At 44.6% G+C, this 20,501-nt stretch overlaps 1 protein-coding gene across 4 annotated transcripts in view; it reads left to right on the top strand.

Moving 5' to 3' along the window:
• Positions 1 to 672: 672 nt before the first annotated feature.
• The window catches only part of LOC147451628 (uncharacterized), a 42,269-nt gene continuing 22,440 nt past the window's right edge, over positions 673 to 20,501 (top strand). For 2 of the 4 annotated variants that reach the window (XR_015188800.1, XM_086517526.1), the window contains exon 1: positions 677 to 2,051. Coding sequence is in view for 3 of the 4 variants with exons in the window: in XM_086517526.1 (XP_086373652.1) it covers positions 837 to 2,051 (1,215 nt within the window). In the remaining variant the exon portion in view is untranslated. Of the gene's footprint in view, positions 2,052 to 20,501 lie in introns of all 4 variants that reach the window. The other 2 variants (XM_086517527.1, XM_086517528.1) reach the window with 2 other exon arrangements.

Below are 20,501 nucleotides of genomic sequence, written 5' to 3'. Positions count from 1 at the left end.
ACTATAGAGTTAAATTACTCTAATGTGGTCCCCAACCACTTTCAGTCAGCTAAACAATTCGTTTCGCGCTATTTCTCTGTCAACCAGTTACCCACACGCGCAACTTTGAAGAGCATCTTACCGATATAGTCCTCCTCCTCCTCTCCCAGAAGTTTTGTCCATTTCATTGTAAAGAAGTCATTGCATGCTACATTCAAAGTTACGTTCTTAATTCATCAACTTTTTGGCATACTATTTTCATCAAATCGTTTCAGTCACTTACACTCACTTGGAGTAACAAGATTTGTGCAAAACAAATAATAAGCTCTCTTTCTCTCTCTCTCACACACACACACACACACACACACACCTTTCATTTCTACAATCTTCTTTACGGATCTATACTTTTGTTCAGTGCTTGCTCTCTCTAATTGCAAGTGCTTGCTCTCTCTAATTGCAATCGCCTTGAAGGCTTGTACCTTTATACCAATTTGTTATCCACTTCTGGTTATACAGGCTAATGAAGCATTCTAGTTGTAGAGGCTAACGAAGCACTCTAGTTGTAGCTTTGTAAGTTGGTGACCTGAAGACTGCAGGTTCGAATCCTGCCCCCGCACTACATGTTGTCAGCAGTTTTAAAGCAAAGAAAAACACCGATTAAAAGAAAAGGAAATGCAATGTTTTGGGCACCGGCTTATGGCAGCGTGGTGAGGCAATTCAAATACGGATTGCCACTTGTCTTTTTTTGGAGTACGCAGTGGATGATACGGCATGCAGTATCTTCTGATGCGACTTGCTAAATATTCATGCAAACTTGAGGCCACTACTCATGTGAGCCTCCGTCTGCAAAGCTTGCCATGCCACAGAGCTATGCAGAGCGCTTATATGATTCCCAAACTGACGAATATGACGCCTCAGCTTGTTCCTGCAACAGCTCATATTCAAGCTTCACATCAGAAACTGCATCAGTCTCCGCCCCTCATGAGCACTATCTATCTGAGGAGAAGCACGGCGAACAAAAATCTACACAGAGAACTGAATCTTGTGCTATCAACGACGGGAATATGACTAGCCACAGGGTGCTTCCAGCCTCAGGTTTTAGGTCGAGTAAATTGTCACCCATGAGTGTGAGAAAGGTCAGGAGAAAACTTCACATGGATGCTTTCGGGAAATCATCTGCTTTGGGGATCATGCAGAACGGTTATAGCAGGAATTGGGTTTCTTCAACAAGATCGAGTGTCCCGTCGGACGCCTCATCCGATGTTTCCAAGCAACAGCATGCAGTGAGAAACTCTTCTCACAGGGAAAAAGAGCTAGTTTATGATTCAGACATTTCAAGTGAGCAAATGCCATGTCCCATTAATGGTGATCTTGAAATTGACAATCCCGCCAATGTGCCAAGACCACTTAAAGGCACCAATGTATCAGGTAGTGGATCAGCCTATGATGCTATTGCAGTCCAACGAGGAGGTGTTCTGTCCAGTTATCTTCATACCCATCTTCTGGCTTGTTTTATAGAGCTAATAATCCGCACATTGCGCTCTCAATGGAATTTCTTGTTTCACATACTCTTCAGCTTGATGTTAGCATGGTACCATTCATTTTTCTTCGCTCTGCATCCACTCAGCCATATGCTGCGTGCGAGAGCCAAGGCTACTGAAGCATATAGAAAGAAGGAAGTCGACAGTGAAAAGCTGAGACATAACTTGCAGAAAAAGGCCTCAGTGGTCATGCAACCAACAGTGGCTGTAGGAGCAAGGAAGCTCGCGTTTGGATCTTTATCAGCATTGTATACATTAAGTATGCTGACATGCCTCTTTGTGGCATCGCTTACGCTTAGCTTTTCTGTTGTAAAGGGCTTTGTTTATGAGCCTGTACATCTATATGAGTATTTGTTCTTTGACTATACACAGCAGCTTCCTGTAGCATCACTTGATTTAACAGAGTCCGTGATGACTCCGCATAAGGGTAGCATGATTAGAAGGCTTTCATGCTGTACCAGGAATTTGCGGGCCACTGTGTATCTTACAGTACCGGAGTCGGACTTCAACAAAAATCTTGGAATATTTCAGGTTCTCTCTCTCTCTCTCTCTCTCTCGCTTTGGTCAACTGTCTCTTGATGTTCAAAATGCTTCATTTTAAGATTATCAAGGGTTTTTAAAATTTTCCACCTTTAAAGAGATTAAAACCTATCACTGTCGAGCATAGCCTTTGATTTTTTCTTTATATATTTTGATTCTGCATGTCGGAAAGGCATATAAGCCTTTTGCTTATTTCGTCTATGTGGTTGATTAGGGCCTTCAATAAATTTATAAGGAGCTTTGCCCGTGGGAAAATGTATACTGTTGTTGTTGTCAAAGTCAAGCATGGTTTGATATGCTACATAGGTTTTTAGCAAGTTCAATGAAGTAGACTGGATAAAAGGGATTTCCATGTTATTCAGTATCGCTCTCATAAATATTCTTCATATATATGGATCGTTTTTTGTATACACTCAATGTCCACCTCTCGGTTTTGCCTTTGTTACATGCCTGAAGCTCTGATACCACTGTCACAAGACGGGCACCACATGCCAATAGAAAAGAACAGATTGAACAGACTTTTAAGGTCCCCATATGTGTACATGCCATTGGTGTAGGTCTTTGGTTGGTGGGATTCAGCTTGAATGCTAATGGGTCTTTCATTGTGATGAAGAATGATGAGGAGCTAATTCTGGAGGCGAAGATTATGCATGAGGAAGATGACATGGACACTTTCCTTGCTAGTGTCAAGGATATAAATGAGCAACTCATTTCTGCAGGCGAAGTCATTTATGATAGTTCCCTTGTGCAGATTGTTCTTGATGCATTGTGAGATTCTTATCAGACTTTCTCTAGTACTTAGAGACTTATGATCCAAGGAAATCCTGCCGTTGTCAAGTTTGATGCATTATGTACATTGCTGTTGCAAGACACTTTCCACAAAAAATAGGGCTAGACAACGTGCAGTTGAACAGACTTATATTATTGCTGTCTCAAAGAAAAGGTGGTAACAACAATGTAACCACTTCTCATGGTTCTTCAGCGAGTGGTAAATCACCTGTTCCTAATGCTTCTGTTGGCAGCATCTCGTCTGGGAATTTTGGCGAAAAGGGCAAAAAAGAAGATGCGTAGCCATTATTGCAAAGCTAATGATCACTTGATAAAGTAGTGTCGTAAATTGAAGGCAAAAGAGGTCAAGAAGAAAGAGGTTGGTTCACTACAAGTCTAGCTATTGTAGAATCTTCTGTGAAAGGAGATTGTGATGTTGATGTAGATGCAGAGTGGGCATTTAGTGCAGAGTGTACTTACGATCCTTCTGTTCATGATGCATGTATGTTAGCTGCTGCAGATTCATCCCGCATACATCCGTGCTCATTCATAAGTGAATCATGTTTATCATACCATATGGCATGCCTACGAAAAGGGATCACATAAGGATGGTGATTAAAATACACGAAACCATCACGAATGAAACACTCGAACAATGCGTGCTGACTAATCATGCGCACACATAATACTTCCTGTGGGGGTTCTTGGGACCTCGACTCGAGAGTCAAGATCGGTTCTTCGTGATTGATTGAATCTGCAATGAGGTTAGCTTCACTAGATAAAGTATCAACTAAACCATCATCCTTGTGAACAATCATATCTTTATCATGCAAATCATCATGTTTGTGAATAATCACATCTTTATCATGCAAGTCATGTGTGTGGTTCTTTGGAGAAGACAAGAGTGAGAGAGTCTCCTTCTCTTGATTCTTTTCAATCTTTGTCTACACATTAAAAATGAGAGATGAAGAATGAACAACTTTCTCTCCACGAATGACAATGGGAGAGTCACTTTTGGCATTGAAAGTGAGTATTTTCCGCCCAATCAATGAGAGGGTTATACTCACGAAACTATCGAATGACAAAGGATTTCACATCCTGAGAGAGGAGAGACTATACATTTTCTGCAGAAGAACGCTTGTTGAATAGTAAACAAAACATTAAGGCACTTGTGTGATGAGAGAGTCCATACCGGGAGCGAAGCCCGACACCTCGAAAGGAGATGTCTTGCTAACCCCCAAGTGGGCTCTTTCGACAAGAGAGTTACTAATCACATCATGCATACTGCTTGGATCAAACAATATGACAAAATGCTGACCCTTCACATGACCATAACACTTAATGAGAGACTCATCAATGGGAGGATCATAAGAAACTTGGGTAACACTCATGTTCTCATTTATTGCATTGACAGAAGATGTGGCTTCTGTGGATTGTTAGATTCATTAGAGTCAAGCTTAGGACACGTTCTTTTTATGTGACTCTTGATGTGTGACAATGATAACATCGACCTTCCTTAGAATAAATGCTTTGTTCTTCCAACGTGATGTATCCTCCTAAAATTCCTTGTTCTGTCTTTTCATTTGGAATGAGCTTAGGTTTAGCAATTGTGTTTGCTTTACCCTTAGGTTCATTTGGAGAGTAATTTTCTGAGAGACTAGAGGAAGATTGGTTAGAAGAGTTGTAAGGTGCAGTGGAATGAATGTTGTATTTTCTCAAGATTAGTGATCTTACTGCTCAAGGTTCCTTTTAGTTCTTAGGCAAAGAGAGCTTTCCGTCTTATGGAGAGTGCTATGATCATGAACAAAGTGAGTGGATATTGTGCGTGCAAGTGAATGAGACTGAGAGAAGGAGAGAGAAGAGATACGACACCGAGAGGTTGTAAAACCCTCCTCCGAAGGTCCCACTCTCGTCGGCGAGAGTGGTCTACTTTGATTGCACAAGGTGTACAATGCGTATGCAATGGACTAATGCAATGAAACTGTGCCGATGACGACGACGATGATGACGACGGCGACTTAGGCTGAAATCTGTGAACTTCTTGGTGGCTGAAAATGATTGTTTCTTGATGGGTTCATGGCTGAAAAATGACTGTTTTTGTCGGGTCGAGAGGATGATGAAAAACGTTGCTGAAAACTGCTCTTTGGCTGCGTTTTTGGATGGAAGTTCCTTGCTGAAAAACGCTGGGACAGCAGAGGTTTTCTTGCTGAAAATTGCAGGTTTTCAAGTGCTAAATAACCCTTACCAGCTACGGTGGTTCTGCTGCAACTGATGATAAAAAACGCTGATCCAATGAGGTGGTTCTGGCGTTAGTGCTGCTGAAATCGCTGCAGATCTCACAACAAATCCTCGTGTTAGTGATCTGTGATGGTACTGCTGCCAATGGGTAAAAACGCCAGGGCAAGGTGGGCTAGGGATGGCGATACCAAGAGGAAGGTCCTTCTGGCGATGGCTGAAAACGCTGATGGCTGAGGGAAGGGGAGTCTTGCTAAGAGAGGGTGGGGCACCTTTTGCTTGGGGAAGCCTGCTGTGCCTTTGCTCATTTGCCAATTTGTGCTAACTTGGGTTTGCTTATATATTAACTTACCCAATTTGCTCTACTGAGTACCCAACAAAAGTCACTCAATAAATAAGTGAAAAATGTCAAAAATAGGGAAAAATGGGATAAAGTCGTCTAAAAAATCCCCAAACTGACTCTGATGGAAATGCTTATGCTTATGCTTATGCAACCAGAGGATATGCATCTACTCTAAGTGACTGGGCATGCACGGTCTACGAATAGACTCACAAAAGTGCCAGATCACTTCTAATCTAACTTGACTGGACTTGACGGAAACCCTGTTATGGTGTTGCTTGTTTACGGACACATAGGGTTGGGATGTGTCACGTGACATCTCCTCCTTTTTAAAGTGAGGTACTGGTACCGAGCTGCATGGCTTCCTTGTAGTCTGCCAACAACTTTGGATAATCCTTGATGAACTCTTCATCTATCCACACCGCTTCATGGGTTCCTCGATCTTTGAACTTCAAAAAATACTGTCGTACTTGTTTCTTCGAACCATGGCGAAACCGATGCAACAAGACTTGCTCTGGCTCCATGACTTCTGCTTCATCGATGATCTCCGGTTCTTCTTCTTCCGAAACTTCCTTTGGAGGTGTTCCCTGAAACACTTTCAACCAAGAAACATGGAAAACGTTGTGCATTGACCATGCACAATGACTGGAATCGGCGGCCAAAAGCTGCTTCATACGGAGTTCGACCAATAGCAGAAGAGAAGGAATCATTGAGAATAGCCTGAACCAATGGAGATAGAGCTCTCATTGAGACTGCTGATCATGAACATAAGACTTAAACACATCAAAAGCCAACTGATTATAAATTTCCGTTTGACCATATGACTGTGGATGAAAAGTGGATGAAAAATTAAACTTTGTGCCAAAATTTTCAAAAAGTGCACGCCAAAAGTTGGACGTAAACTTAACATCCCTATCTGAAACAATGGACTTTGGCAAACCACAAAGGGGGTACCAATGCTTTATGAATAATCATGCAACATCTTGTGCAGTAACTGTGGCCTTACAAGGAATCAACATGCAGAATTTGCTGAAACATTCAATAATAGTTAAACATTGAGTGTTCCTTGAATGCTGACTTGGTGGTAAGTTAGTCACAAAATCCATAGAGATATCCTGAAAAGATCCCTCGGGAATAGGCAGCGGAAGCAAGAGGCCTTGCTGCTTAGCGCGAGGAGCTTTTACTTTTTGACATATAGTGCAATGTGTGACATAACTAAACACATCTTTTCGCATTTTAGGCCAATAGAAAAATCGTTCAATCTTTTCCAATGTGGTGTTCATACCCCTGTGCCCACCCGTGAGAGAGTCATGTGCATCATGCAATATGGCTGGCATGAGAGAAGGCAACACACATAGACGCTGACGAAAAAATAACAATCCATCACGAATGAGATAGTTGCTGGGCCCTTGGGAAGCAAGAGCCTGCAACCAATACTTACCAAACTCCGAATCTGCATACTGGTTCTTCATGCTGTCAAAAGACTCACCCTGTATAGAAAATGTGGTTCTTGACTCAAGAGCCAATATTTGTCCTTTGCGACTCAACGATCTGCAACAGGGTTAGCTTTTCCAGGCACATATTCAATCAAACCGCCAAATTGCTCAAAAAATTGTGACCACCGCGCTTGGCGATCACTCCAATGTGCACTAGGCGTAGACTGTAGCCACTTGAGGGCTTGATGATCTGTGCGCACTGTAAACTCTCTACCATACAAAAAATGCTTCCAATGCTTAAGAGAGTGAAAGTTCTTTATCATAAACTGAAGAATTCTTTTCCGCACTATTGAGCTTTCGGCTAAGGAAAGCTACTGGGCGACCATGCTGCTGGAGCACAACGCCTATGGCGACATTGCTCGCATCCGTCCATACCTCAAAGGGGTCATCCCAAGAGGCAAGGATAAGACACGGTGCTTTTGTCACCGTAACCTTGAGAGCTACGAAAGCCTCAATGGCTGCCTCGGGCAAGTCTACGCGTTGACGGCGAGTCTTTACCCCTTTCAAAACATCAGTCATAGGTGCAGCAATGCGTGCAAAGTTCTCTATGTGCGAATTATATGCTTGACATAAACCAAGAAAAGAACGCACGTCATATGCAGTTTTGGGCAAATCCCAATTACGAACCTGTTCCACCTTCGTGGGGTCTAGCTTGATGCCTTCTACAGAAATGATATAACCCAAATAAGTGACTTCAGTAAGAAAAAATTCAGACTTCTTAGCTGCAATGTACAACTGACACTCATCCAAACGAGTTAGTACCCTTTCAACATCTCTTTCATGTTTTTCTCACGATGTAGAAAAAATGAGGATATCATCTAAAAAGATGAACACACATACACCTACCATGTCGCCGAAACGACCTACCATGAGACGATCGAACGTACCCACGGCTCCTGTCAATCCAAAAGGCATAACAATATACTCCCATTGCCCTCGCTCGGTGCGAAAGGGGGTCTTGAAAATGTCGCCTTTGAATACCCATACTTGATGGTATCCACTTTTGAGATTGACCTTGCTGAAAACCTTTGCCTCATTGAGTCTATCGAGGATATACTCAATACGAGGCATCGGAAACTTGTTCTTGACGGTCATCTTGGTTAATGCCCTGTAATCAACACACAAAAGAGACGAACCATCCTTCTTGCGAACGAACAAAATAGGGGCAGCAAGACGAACCATCCTTCTTGCGAACGAACAAAATAGGGGCAGCAAAAGGACTTACACTAGGACGTATGAATCCTCTAGCCACCAACTCCGTGAGTTGTCGCTCTTAACTCTTCCTCCTGTGACTTGTTCAAACGGTAGGGAGCCTTACTGACAGGTTGCGCTCCCTTCATAAGCTCGATGCGATGGTTCTCCGGCCGCTCCGGTGGAAGACGAGGTGGAAGATCATCCTGCAAAAAGAGATGTTTAAATTTCGTAAACAACTCCGAATACTTACCAGAGCCTGAATGCTCTGGGAAACTGGGGCAGCATAGATGAATGCCGCTTGTGCTCCTCGTCGTAATTCATGCTTTACCTGCACATGTGAGATGAGAGGCAAAGAATGCAAGCCCTCCTCGGCACGAATGATGAGGGGGGAATCTGTTTTGGCATGCAAAGTGAGAGTGAGAGTCTCCTAATCAACGAGAGGGTTCAGTTCACGAAACCACTTCATGCCTAAAATCATATCACATCCTGAGAGAGGAGACACAAGAAATTTCCTACGAAAAGAAGATTGTTGAACGGTAAACATCATATCAAGGCACTCCTTCGTGATGAGAGAGTCCATACCAGGAGCGAAGCCAGAAACCTCGATAGGAGATTTTTGACTAACCTCTAGGCGGGCTCTCTCAACAAGAGGGGGGTAATCACATCATGCATACTGCTTGGATCAAACAATATGATAAAACGCTATCCTCCATAACACTTCATGAGAGATTCATCAATGTGTGTGTCAGAGTCATGAGAAGATGCAGGTTGTGTTGTGACAGAGTTTGTGGTAGTTGTGGGTGCCTTTGGTTCTTTAGGTGGGACTGTCTTAGGACAGGCCTTCTTAATGTGACCCTTGACATGACATTGAAAACATCTACCTTCTTTAGCATAAATCACTTGTTCTTCAGCCGTGATGTATCCTCCTATAATTCCTTGAGAAGCTTTTTCATCAGGGGTTAGCTTAGGTTTTGCAGGTGCTTTAGCTTTACCCTTAGATTCATTGTTAGAGTTCTTTTCCGAGGAATTAGAGAAAGGAGGGCTAGTAGAATTACCATTCTTACCATTCTTACCGTTCTTACCATTCTGTGTGTTCTGAGAATTCTGCGGGGTTTCTTGAGAAGTCTTGTTTTCCTTAGGCTTTCCTTTGTTGTGCTTCATCTCGTGGGCGAGAGCAATTGCTACCGCTTTGTTGAGATCGGGTGGATCGAGTACTTCGACATCATACTTGATATACTCGTCCAATCCGTAAAGAAATGCCTCCTTGCGCTTCTTATCCGATTTGCGTAATTGAGTGCCGAGTTGCAAAACCTGATTAGAGAAAGACATAACCGGCATACCGTTTTGCTTGAGAGCTCGCCAATCGTCCTTCAGTCGTGCAAGGTACTGAGGTGGCATAAACCGCGCCTTGAGCTTGTCTTGGAAATTAGCTCAACTAAAAGAGAGGGGCGTGAGATCGTCGGTTGCCTCTAGGTGTGCCTCTTGCCAAGCCTAATACCAATTTATGGCATCACCGGCAAGGTACATAGCTGCCGTCAAAACTTTGCTATTGCCTGTTTTCTTAGTTGTCGCAAAATAAGCATTAAATTGATGCAACCAAGAACGAATAACAGTAGCATCCATCTTACCGTCATACTTACTGAAAGTCAACTTCTCTGTGACTGGATTGTGTGAATCCGCATCGTGGCTTGCGCCACTTGACGAACTCCCACGATCTTTGGGTGATTTGGTCTTCGAGGCTAGGACTTGGGAAATAAATTCTTGATGACGAATCTCCCTTTGAGCTTCTCGCTCGGCGTCCCTTTCTGCTTTGCGTTCTTTTTGTTCAGCGCGCTCGCGTTCGAGAGCAAGTCGCTGTTCTTCTTGTTTTGCGGCAAGAGCAATGCGCTCACGTTCCTGAGCAAGGCGCTCACGTTCCTGAGAAAGTCGATTTTCTTCTTGTTTTGCAGCAAGTTTGTCGTTTCTTTCATCGCGCTCGCGGTCCTTGGCTTCTTGTGCACGGTCCTTAGTTGCTTGTTCTTCTGCTTTGCTTGCGAGTTGTGCCAAGGCAACTCGATTCGTTTCTTGTTGTTGTGCCATCAAGTCCTACATTGACTTGACTTTCATCTCCATAGGAGTGAGGACAACTTGTGGCGTAGATGGCAAAGGGGGAGGGTTGGAAAAATCTCCTGGTGGGGAGAATCCTTCGTCGCCTCTCTCATGCTCATCACCTGAATGCGAAGTATCCATGCCGCTTCGGGTGACGACCATGCACTAGGATCTTTGGTTCTTAAGTTCACGAGGAACTTGGTTCTTGAGGTTCTTGAGGTTTTCTTTCGCTTGCAAATCGTGTTGGAGAAGGATCTTCTCTTCACCCGAGTTCTACCCTTTTCTGCGGGCGCACCCCTTGCGGCCTTGCGCTCACACCAAGGTTGCTTTTTCCCACCACGTCGATTGGCCGGCCGCTAAGTGCACGGTCCGCTCTCAATGAGTGAAAAGAGACACAAGGGAAGGTTGGACAAGCCCTTCTTTCTTGGGATTCCTGTCATTCTTCAACAAAACACGATTAGGAATCGCCACGCCCAAGTAAACTTGGGTTCGTGCGATCGCAACAAGCAAAAAAAATTCTTGTGGTTCTTTCCTTGAGTAATGCAGAACACTTCCAAAGCTTTGATACCAATGTAAGGTGTAGCGGAATGAATGTTGTATTTTCTCAAGATTAGTGATCTTTACTGCTCAAGGTTCTTTTTAGTTCTTAGGGAAAGAGAGAGCTTTCTGCCTTATGGAGAGTGCTATGATCACGAACAAAGTGAGTGGATATTGTGCGTGCAAGTGAATGAGACTGAGAGAAGGAGAAAGAAGAGATACGACACCGAGAGGTTGTAAAACCCTCCTCCGAAGGCCCCACTCTCGTCGGCGAGAGTGGTCTACTTTGATTGCACAAGGTGAACAATGCGTATCCAATGGACTTATGCAATGAGACTGTGCCGATGATGACGACGGCGACTTAGGCTGAAATCTGTGAACTTCTTGGTGGCTGAAAAGGGTTCATGGCTGAAAAATGACTGTTTTTGTCGGGTCGAGAGGATGATGAAAAACGTTGCTGAAAACTGCTCTTTGGCTGCGTTTTTGGATGGAAGTTCCTTGCTGAAAAACGCTGGGACAGTAGAGGTTTTCTTGCCGAAAATTGCAGGTTTTCAAGTGCTAAATAACCCTTACCGGCTACGGTGGTTCTGCTGCAACTGATGATAAAAAACGCTGATCCAATGAGGTGGTTCTGGCGTTAGTGCATGCTGAAATCGCTGCAGATCTCACAGCAAATCCTAGCGTTAGTGATCTTTGATGGTACTGCTGCCAATGGGTAAAAACGCCAGGGCAAGGTGGGCTAGGGATGGCGATAGCAGGTTCTGGAAACGCCAAGAGGAAGGTCCTTCTGGCGATGGCTAAAAACGCTGATGGCTGAGGGAAGGAGAGTCTTGCTGAGAGAGGGTGGGGCACTTGTTGCTTGGGGAAGCCTGCTGTGCCTTTGCTCATTTGCCAATTTGTGCTAACTTGGGTTTGCTTATATATTAACTTACCCAATTTGCCTACTGAGTACCCAACAAAAGTCACTTAATAAATAAGTGAAAAATGTCAAAAATAGGGAAAAATGGGATAAAGTCATCTAAAAAATCCCCAAACTGACTCTGATGGAAATGCTTATGCTTATGCTTATGCAACCAGAGGATATGCATCTACTCTAAGTGACTGGGCATGCACGGTCTACGAATAGACTCACAAAAGTGCCAGATCACTTCTAATCTAACTTGACTGGACTTGACGGAAACCCTGTTATGGTGTAGCTTGTCCACGAACACATAGGGTTGGGATGTGTCACGTGACAAGAGTTACCATTCCTACCATTCTTCCTGTTCTGCGAAGTCTGAGAGGTACTTTGCGAAGTCTTGTTCTCCTTAGGCTTTCCCTTATTGTGCTTCATCTCCTGTGCGAGAGCAATTGCTACTGCCTTGTTGAGATCTACGGGGTCAAGGACTTCGACATCAAACCTGATATAGTCGTCCAACCCGAAAATGAAAGCCTCCTTGCGCTCCTCATCCGATTTGCGTAATTGGGTGCCGAGCTGCAAAACACGATTAGAGAAAAACATAACTGGCATACCATTTTGCTTGAGACTGCGCCAATAGTCTTTCAACCGTGCTAGGTAGTGAGGTGGCATAAACGGCGCCTTGAGCTTGTCTTGGAAGTCGGCCCAATTGAAGGAAAGGGGCGCATCTTCGTCGGTTGTGAAGGGGATCGGAGAGCACCTCAGACAGAGAGCGAGCGACAAAAGGAGACACACGACACACAGATATGGGTGGGGAGACTCAAAGAGTGAGCAGCCCCCTATACACTTATGCTATGTATAAGGTATACAAGTCAGTGGGCGCCCAGACTCTGGGCAGCCGGGCAAGGCACAGACGCCTATACCCCAACAACCTCCCACTTAAAGGCGATTGTGCCTTTAAGCAAGGGAACCTAGTCTAAAGACTACAAAAGGTGAGAGAAAACCGCTCTCAACCGATGCCCACTGGCTGGCTGTGATCGTGTGCATCCGGCTGTCCTGCTCCCGTGTAAGTCCATACACCACTAGACGTACCGCACACGTACTGCAAGTATGTACGCAATACCTGCATATCTCCCTCGTGCACTATGCCATCATCAGTCAACAAACCACTGACAACCCCAACTGCAAATGCTCCCGCTCCCACTGCAGCTGCGATATCCGGTCTCAAGATCAGCATCTCATACATGAGACCACCGAATGCCGATGCAACCCTGGCAACCTCTGCCACCTCCAACTCAGAACTCAACTCATGGCAATCCTGTCCCCTATCATAGAGACCATGGCACTCTGACTCCGAGATCTGGAGTGACTCCTCGTGCCCACCACATATCACATGTGTACCAAGAGTATCCATCTGTCCTGAATCTGCATCAAGCTCTGGCATAAGCATATCAAGAAATGACTCCACAATAGCCGACATCTCAGCATCCATGTGAGTCATCTTTGTCATCACCTCTGATGACTCATCCTGCTGTGACTCATCCTGCTGTGACTCACTAGAGCTGTCCCGCTCTACCTGTGCATCCGTAGATGCAACCTGCACAACAAGGTCACTGCTCTGCACTCCATGCAAAGCATCCTGCAACCCACAAGCAAAAGAGACTCGCCTGCTCTCTCGCTCTGTACCTGGCTGCATGATCACAGAGACAACACCGTCTCTCCCATGATCCACATGCAATGGGTAACCTGTACCACTCCTGGCACCTCTCGCAATCACTAGCGAACCCAAATGCATCACAAAATCTCGCTCTCGAAGTGAAATCTGACATCCACAATCTCTAAGCTGACCAATCGAGATCAAACTCACTGTCAAATTTGGTACATAGCGCACATGTTGTAACAAGTAAGATGCACCTCTCGGTAATGATAGTCTCATATCTCCTGCACCTGCTATCACATGCACCGATCCATCGGTCAAACGTACATTGCCAAGAATCCCGCTAGAATAGCTACAAAACCATTCACGGTGCGGCGTGACATGAAATATAGCATCTGCGTCTAGCAACCACTGCGAAGGGAGTGCACTATCCACGAGTATAGTATCTCGTGCATAGCTCGAGGTAAAAGTGACATCCCCGTCACTAGTATACTCCGACACTACATCTGCCTCAACTGTCAAAGCAACTGAGTCCATGGCATCACTACATACATCTCTGAGACTGCCATGTCTCCTACGATGTCGCATACGACGAAAACAACGCCGTCTAACGTGTCCAGAATGACCACAATACCAACATGTCACCTGTCGGCGTGCTCGTGAATGTACATGTCTCAGACGAGTCCGTGATGACTCAGATCTATCATACATATCATGTAATCTGCGCCAAAGTGCTCTCGAAGTAGTCTCATACATAACAAGAGCATATATAGATTCCGCAAGGTGCAAAGAGAGTGTAGATAGTGCCATCTCCTCTAGCTCCTACCATTGATCGTCAGACATGTTTGAAGGTCTAACTGCATCACCACTCAATGGTCGATGCAACTCTCGCTGTGTCAATGCATCAAGCATACACTCTCTCCATGTTGCAAAGTTTGACCCATCAAACATGCACATTTCGGAGAGATCATAATCTGAGCGATCACCTGTCTCTGCCATGAGCACAATGTAGAAAACTAGAAAGCAAAACCACCTCACCAACAACACCTGGAAACTGTCTACAAATATGGCCAGAAACACAATGTAAAACCTGTGAGACACACTCCAAAATAGAGCTCCCGCAATGTCAATACAAGCCTCGCCTGCTCTAGTATCACACTGAAATCTGTGAGCTAATCACCAAGCCCACACTGTGCGGTATCGATGCATACACACGCACAAATCTTCCACCTGCAGAGAACACCGCACGCAAATGTTGAGTGCAACCCGCAATCTCTACCTAGATCGCATAAATGATGCGCATAAAACTCATGGGAAAATTTCGCCAGAGTTTCGACGCACAATGGCTATCAACACAAAATAACCATTGTCTTGCAAGCTCAATACAATGAGCAATCAATGCGCATCAAACTACACTCAACATACATACATAAGTTCTGCAAACCTGTGTCCAACAAATGCTCAGAAAGCGTACCACAGATGACCATACATATCATCCACAACCAACCTTTGCACTTGCTCACAAGATCTACTGCTCACCACATAAGCATATATAGAGCATTACCCGCTCAAAGACCATGTATGCAAGCCACAACACTGCAGAAGAACCACTCAACTGCAACTGGCAACACCTGTGGGAGTACTAGACTCAACCTGTACCTGGGAGTCAAACCCGATCTTGTAACACCTCATATGCTGCTACTTGCAGTGTGCACGGGTAAGCTGTCTGTAGCAAAGAAAACAATAGAGCCCAAAACTGTCCTGAAAAACAGTCTCTGTGTTTTTAAATTTGAGACCCACCTGCACTCCGAATCCGAAAACAATTCCTTCTACAAAGTCGTAGAGCTTGAAGCCAGCTCCGTTTTGAACCAAAAAGTTGTGGAATCGGAGCTTTGTAGCTCAAGTTATGAGCAAAACAATAGACTGCTGTCAAACTGCCAAAAACTGAACGACTTTCTTCTGTGCTTCTTTGTGAAACCGGCCTGTTCAATCCAAAAAGGGCGGTAGACTTTACTTTAAACCTTGATTTAGCTTTCACCCATTATTAGTCGTCTATTATACCTGTACTTTCAAGACACAACAAAGGGGAGAGGGATACAGGCTGCTAGATTGCACCTGTATGAGTAGACGGACACCAGATTGGCCCCTAACTTAGGCGCCCCTTTCGGTATTTCTTTATTGTTCAAAAGAGGGAATAAACGTTGTGGTTCCTACAAGCTGCCCCGCACAAACTCGGCTGAATTTCCACTGTTCCAGCGCGATTTCGGCAGCATGACTGTACTAGAACCCTTCACAGTCAGTATTCCCACGCATTGACTGACTTTCCTGACGCATACGGGCACTTTGCAAAACCTGGCGAGAATCTGCAGCACGCTGAATTCTCTGTTTTCAGCCCTGAAAATGCGCCAGATCACCTGTACAGCGGTCCCCTTGCGTCCCCGAACCTCCTGGGGGTATTAGGGTCCATTTAGGGCCAAAACCCTAAACCTGCAAAAATACACAGCAGGCTGTAATTTACTGTTTCGGGCTCCGTTTCGCGTGCCGGTCGCATCCGTAGCAAGTCCTCGAGCTCCCGCCCCTATAGGGCTACTTGCCCTTTGAATCGGACGAGATTTTTGGCGTGAAACCTCTCCGAATTCACCTGTACCTGCGGGGGGATTAGCCGCTAGCTAATCCAGTACCTGTGCAAGAGGCTCTTGCCTCGGCAATCGCGCATGAACCCACACAACTGTACATTGGTCAAATGAAGAGCCCACCAGTGGGGCATAACATACTGCCAAAGGGGAGAGAGAGGGCAGTGCGTAGCGTGCAAGGCATCACTCCTGGCACCGCACTGTACATAGGAGGGAAAGCAAGCACTCCATAGCTCTTAACCTGTGACAGAGACTTGCAAAATGAGCCTCCCAGCTATAAATCACGTTTTTCCCTTCTCTATAAGTAGTGTTCAGGGACCAAGATCTCGTCAAGTTCCTTGACTTCCGGCTGGTCTTCAGCTGGCATATCTTTTGGCACATCACCCACATAGGGTCTGAGAAGACTCACATGAAATGCATTGTGAATCTTCCAACTGTCAGGCAATTTCAGCCTATATGCAACATCACTGATTATGTCGCATACTTGAAAAGGCCCATAGTAACGCATGCTGAGCTTTGGAAACAGTCTTTCCTTGCCCTTCATCTTCTTTAACCTTGCCTTTTCAAAGCGTAAAAGCACCCAATCACCAAGTGAATATACCACTTCACGACGGTGACGATCAGCTGCTTTCTTTTGCTTTGCCTGAGTCTTTTCTAAGGCCACTTTGACCTTCTTGTACATTTCATCCATGTCCTGAACATACTTATCTGCTTCAAATATCTTGTCCTTTGTATGCAGTATGGGAGGAACTTTCTTGCCACCTTCAACTATCTCAAAGGGTGCCTTGCCAGTTGATGAATGCACTGTATTATTGTATGCATACTCCACCAATGGCAAATACTGCTCCCACTTTCCTTTATGCTCTGACACATAACACTTCAGCAGATCTAGGACAGTAGAATTTGCCTCTTTTGACTGCCCATCTGTTTGAGGATGAAATGACGAAGAGAATTTGAGCGTGGTGCCCATATTCTCAAACAAGCCTCTCCAGAACAAACTTGTCATGCGTGGATCACGGTCGCTAAATCGACTGTGGCATTCCATGATACTTGAAAATATTGCTCATAAACAAGCGTGCCATCTGTCTGGCTCTATCTTCTTCCTGACAGGAATAAATGAGCCTGTTTGCTGAATTTGCAAATAATGGTCCAAATACCATCGTTTCCTGTCTGCGTTCTCGGAAGATCAAAGATAAAATCCATAGCAATACTTTCCCATGGTTTATCTGGAATAGGTAGTGGTTGCAATAACCCTGGTGCCTTTTGCATGTCAAACTTGACCTTCTGGCAAATTAGGCATTCTTGCACAAAGGCATCCACATCCTTTCTCAATGTAGGCCAGTAGAAGAATGTCTCAACCGCTTTAACTGTAGCATCAATACCATGATGCCCTGCATACGGTGGGACATGACTCTCTTCCATAACTTTGCGTCGCAATGGCTTTGTGACACACAATCTTCCATGCATCATCATGAACCCATCTTTGAGAAGATAGTGTTCATGACGTTGTCCATCCATTAGCTGCTCGAAGACCCTTGCAAAATCTTCATCATTTGCATACTGTTCTCTCATATCATCAAGTTCATGATGATAAGGAATTGACACAGCTGAAATTTGTGGCTTCCTTGACAAGGCATCAGCCACAACGTTCTTCTTGCCTTCCACATGCACAATCTGAAAATGGAACATTGACAAGATATTTGCCCATCGCATATGCTTCTCAGATAACTTTGTTTGTGTCAAGAAGTATCGCAAGGTCTGATGGCCCGTTTTGACAACAAAGTCTGCACCTAGCAGGTAGTGTTTCCAACTTAAGAGCGCATGAATCACAACCAGTAACTCTTTCTCATAAACCTGCATGGTCATCTCTGGCCCTTGCAAAATTCTGCGCTCATAGGCTACTACCCTGCCATCTTGCATTAGCACTGCACCAATGCTAGTACCGCAGGCATCACACTGGACCACAAATGACTTCCTAAGATCTGGCAACACAATGACTGGATCTGAAGTCATTTTTTCCTTTAAGAGATTAAAAGCTGAAATCTCTTTCTGTGTCCATCTAAAGGTGACAGCCTTCTTTTGAAGAGCATGTAAAGGTGAAGCAATCTCAGCGAAATTTCGGATAAACCTTCTGTAATAGGAGCATAATCCCAAGAAACTTCGGACATCGTGCACCGTCTTCAAATTTGGCCATGACTTGATCGCTTCAACTTTAGCAGGATCCATTCTGACACCATCCTTTGAGACAATGTGTCCGAGAAAATGAATCTCTTCCAAAAAAAATTCACTTTTCTTTGCATTGATGAGCAACCTATGACTGCGTAACTCTTTGAACACAATGGCCAAGTGATGCCTATGCTCCTTTTCATTCTTTGAGTAGACTATCATGTCATCAAAGAATGTACCAACAAACTGCTGGTGTGGACGGAAAATTCTGTCCATCATCCTATTGAACGTAGCAGGAGCATTTGTGAGACCAAAGGGCATCACTAAAAATTCGTAAAGGCCAAACGTCGTTCTAAAAGCAGTCTTGTGCACATCCTTTGATCTAATGCGGATCTGATGGTACCCACTCTTTAGATCTATCCTGCTAAACATAGCTGCTCCTTCTAATTTGTCCATAATATCAACAATTCTAGGTATAGGGAACCTATTCTTGATGGTATTCTTGTTCAGTGCACGGTAGTCTATGCACATACGCCATGAGCCATCCTTTTTCTGCACCAACAACACTGGAGAACAAAATGGAGATGAACTGGGCTGAATCAGCCCCTTTTCTAACAACTCCTGTACTTGGCCCATTATCTCTTTTTGCTGAGCCGCACTAACCCTGTACGGAGGCTTATTTGGTGGGCTACTGCCTGGCACCAAATCTATCGCATGGTCCTCGGGTCTCTCTGGCGGTAATTGAGAAGGTAATGAATCGGAAAAACAGTCACTGTACTGTTGTAAAAACATTGACCTTTCTTTGTCTAGCATAGATAAATTTGATTCATCACAATCTGACACTTCACGTGCAAAAACCAAGTACGCAGAAAGATGCTTTTTCATTACAGAAGTAATAGCAGAAGCTGATACAGTAGGAATAGACTCCCCTTTAAGCTTTACATCCAGAGTGTGAGTCTTTCCCCTGCTCTGTACAGTGATCTTTTTGTTGTAGGCATCCAGGATTCCCTGTACACGAAACAACCAAGGAATACCTAACAACACATCACATCCGTCCAGTGGCATGATGTAAAATTCTTCAGCATCTACATAGGACTGGATATGTAGACGCAACTTTCCAATGATGGGTGTCACAGCCTCTGTATGGCCAGGACATGCCAAACCTGCCTCTGCTGTATACCCCATCTCTTCAGGTATGATTCCCAACTTTGAAGCCAATTCTGGGGAAATGAAGTTGGCTTTGGCACATGGATCAAAGAAGATAAGCACTGTTTGATCCCTGACCTTTCCCCATGCTTTGCAAAGCTCACTTGCATCTGAATTTGGCTTGTCGCCCACCATATCTGGCACTAGACCACCCATGGGCTTCTTTCCTTTCCTGTCTTCCTTGTCATCAGAATCAGCTGGCCTTTTCTTTGTAGGACAGTTGTAATCAATGTGGCCAGGCTGCTCACATATAAAGCATTTGTTCTCTGTCCTCAGGACCTTCTTTTGCTCTTCTGACTTGCGAGGAAAACGTCTTTTCCATTTCTTTGCTGGTCCTTTTTCTGATTCAGCCGTAGCTTTGTCTTTCCCTGCGTTGGCCGACTCCTGAGTCCCTTTAGGAGCCTCATTGGGAAGGTGCTTCTTGGCTGAATTTTTCTTGCCTGATCCTGCCTTGACGCCAGTGTTAAATTCACAATCTTCTCCCTTGAGCAAACCATTGCCAGTGTTTGCTACCTCGATGAGCTGCGTCAAAGTAGTGACTTTTGTCTTCGTGCAGTACTTTCTCAATCCTTTGGGTAGGCCACAACAATATTTTTCAATCTGTTCTGTCAATGGCACAAACCTATAGGAAGTTACTGGAAGTAGAGCTTTCCAAAACTTCCGATTGTAATCATCCAGATTTCTGCAAGTGGCAGCATTTAGCTGGTGCCATTCTGTCATGACATCTGCTTCAAAGTCATCAGATAACCATGCTGTTGCAAAAATCTGCTTGAAGTAAATCCATGTGGACGGAGCTTGCCCTTGAAGCAATAAAGTTGTCCACCATTGTCCCGCATTCCTTGTCAAGAAAGTGGCTGCCTTGCGGACCTTTGAAGCCTCTGTAAAGTTTCCCCCTGCATAGGCCTTGTCAAACTGTTGGAGGAATGAGAGCGCCTTCTTCCTGTCATCAAACCCTGTAAAGGTCGTGAATGACACACCTTTGCCACCTTCTTTGTACGGAGTTGGCCTCTCCAGCGGCGTTAAATTGTCATATGGAAGTGACTGAAACATGGGAACACTATTATGGTTCATCTGTGTTCCTTGGCCGCTATTAACTTGACCTGAAAATGCCATATTTGGCTGCTGATTTGTAATTCCAGCCATACCAAAATTTGCTTGTGGCATCCCAAATTGGCCCTGAGTGCTTTGAAACCCTGGTTGCATACCCATGACACTGTACATGG

Source organism: Adiantum capillus-veneris, chromosome 8 (genome assembly GCF_014529385.1).
Source record: "Adiantum capillus-veneris isolate H3 chromosome 8, ASM1452938v2, whole genome shotgun sequence".
Classification (NCBI taxonomy): Eukaryota; Viridiplantae; Streptophyta; class Polypodiopsida; order Polypodiales; family Pteridaceae; genus Adiantum; species Adiantum capillus-veneris.
This window is presented reverse-complemented; position numbering and strand designations above follow the sequence as displayed.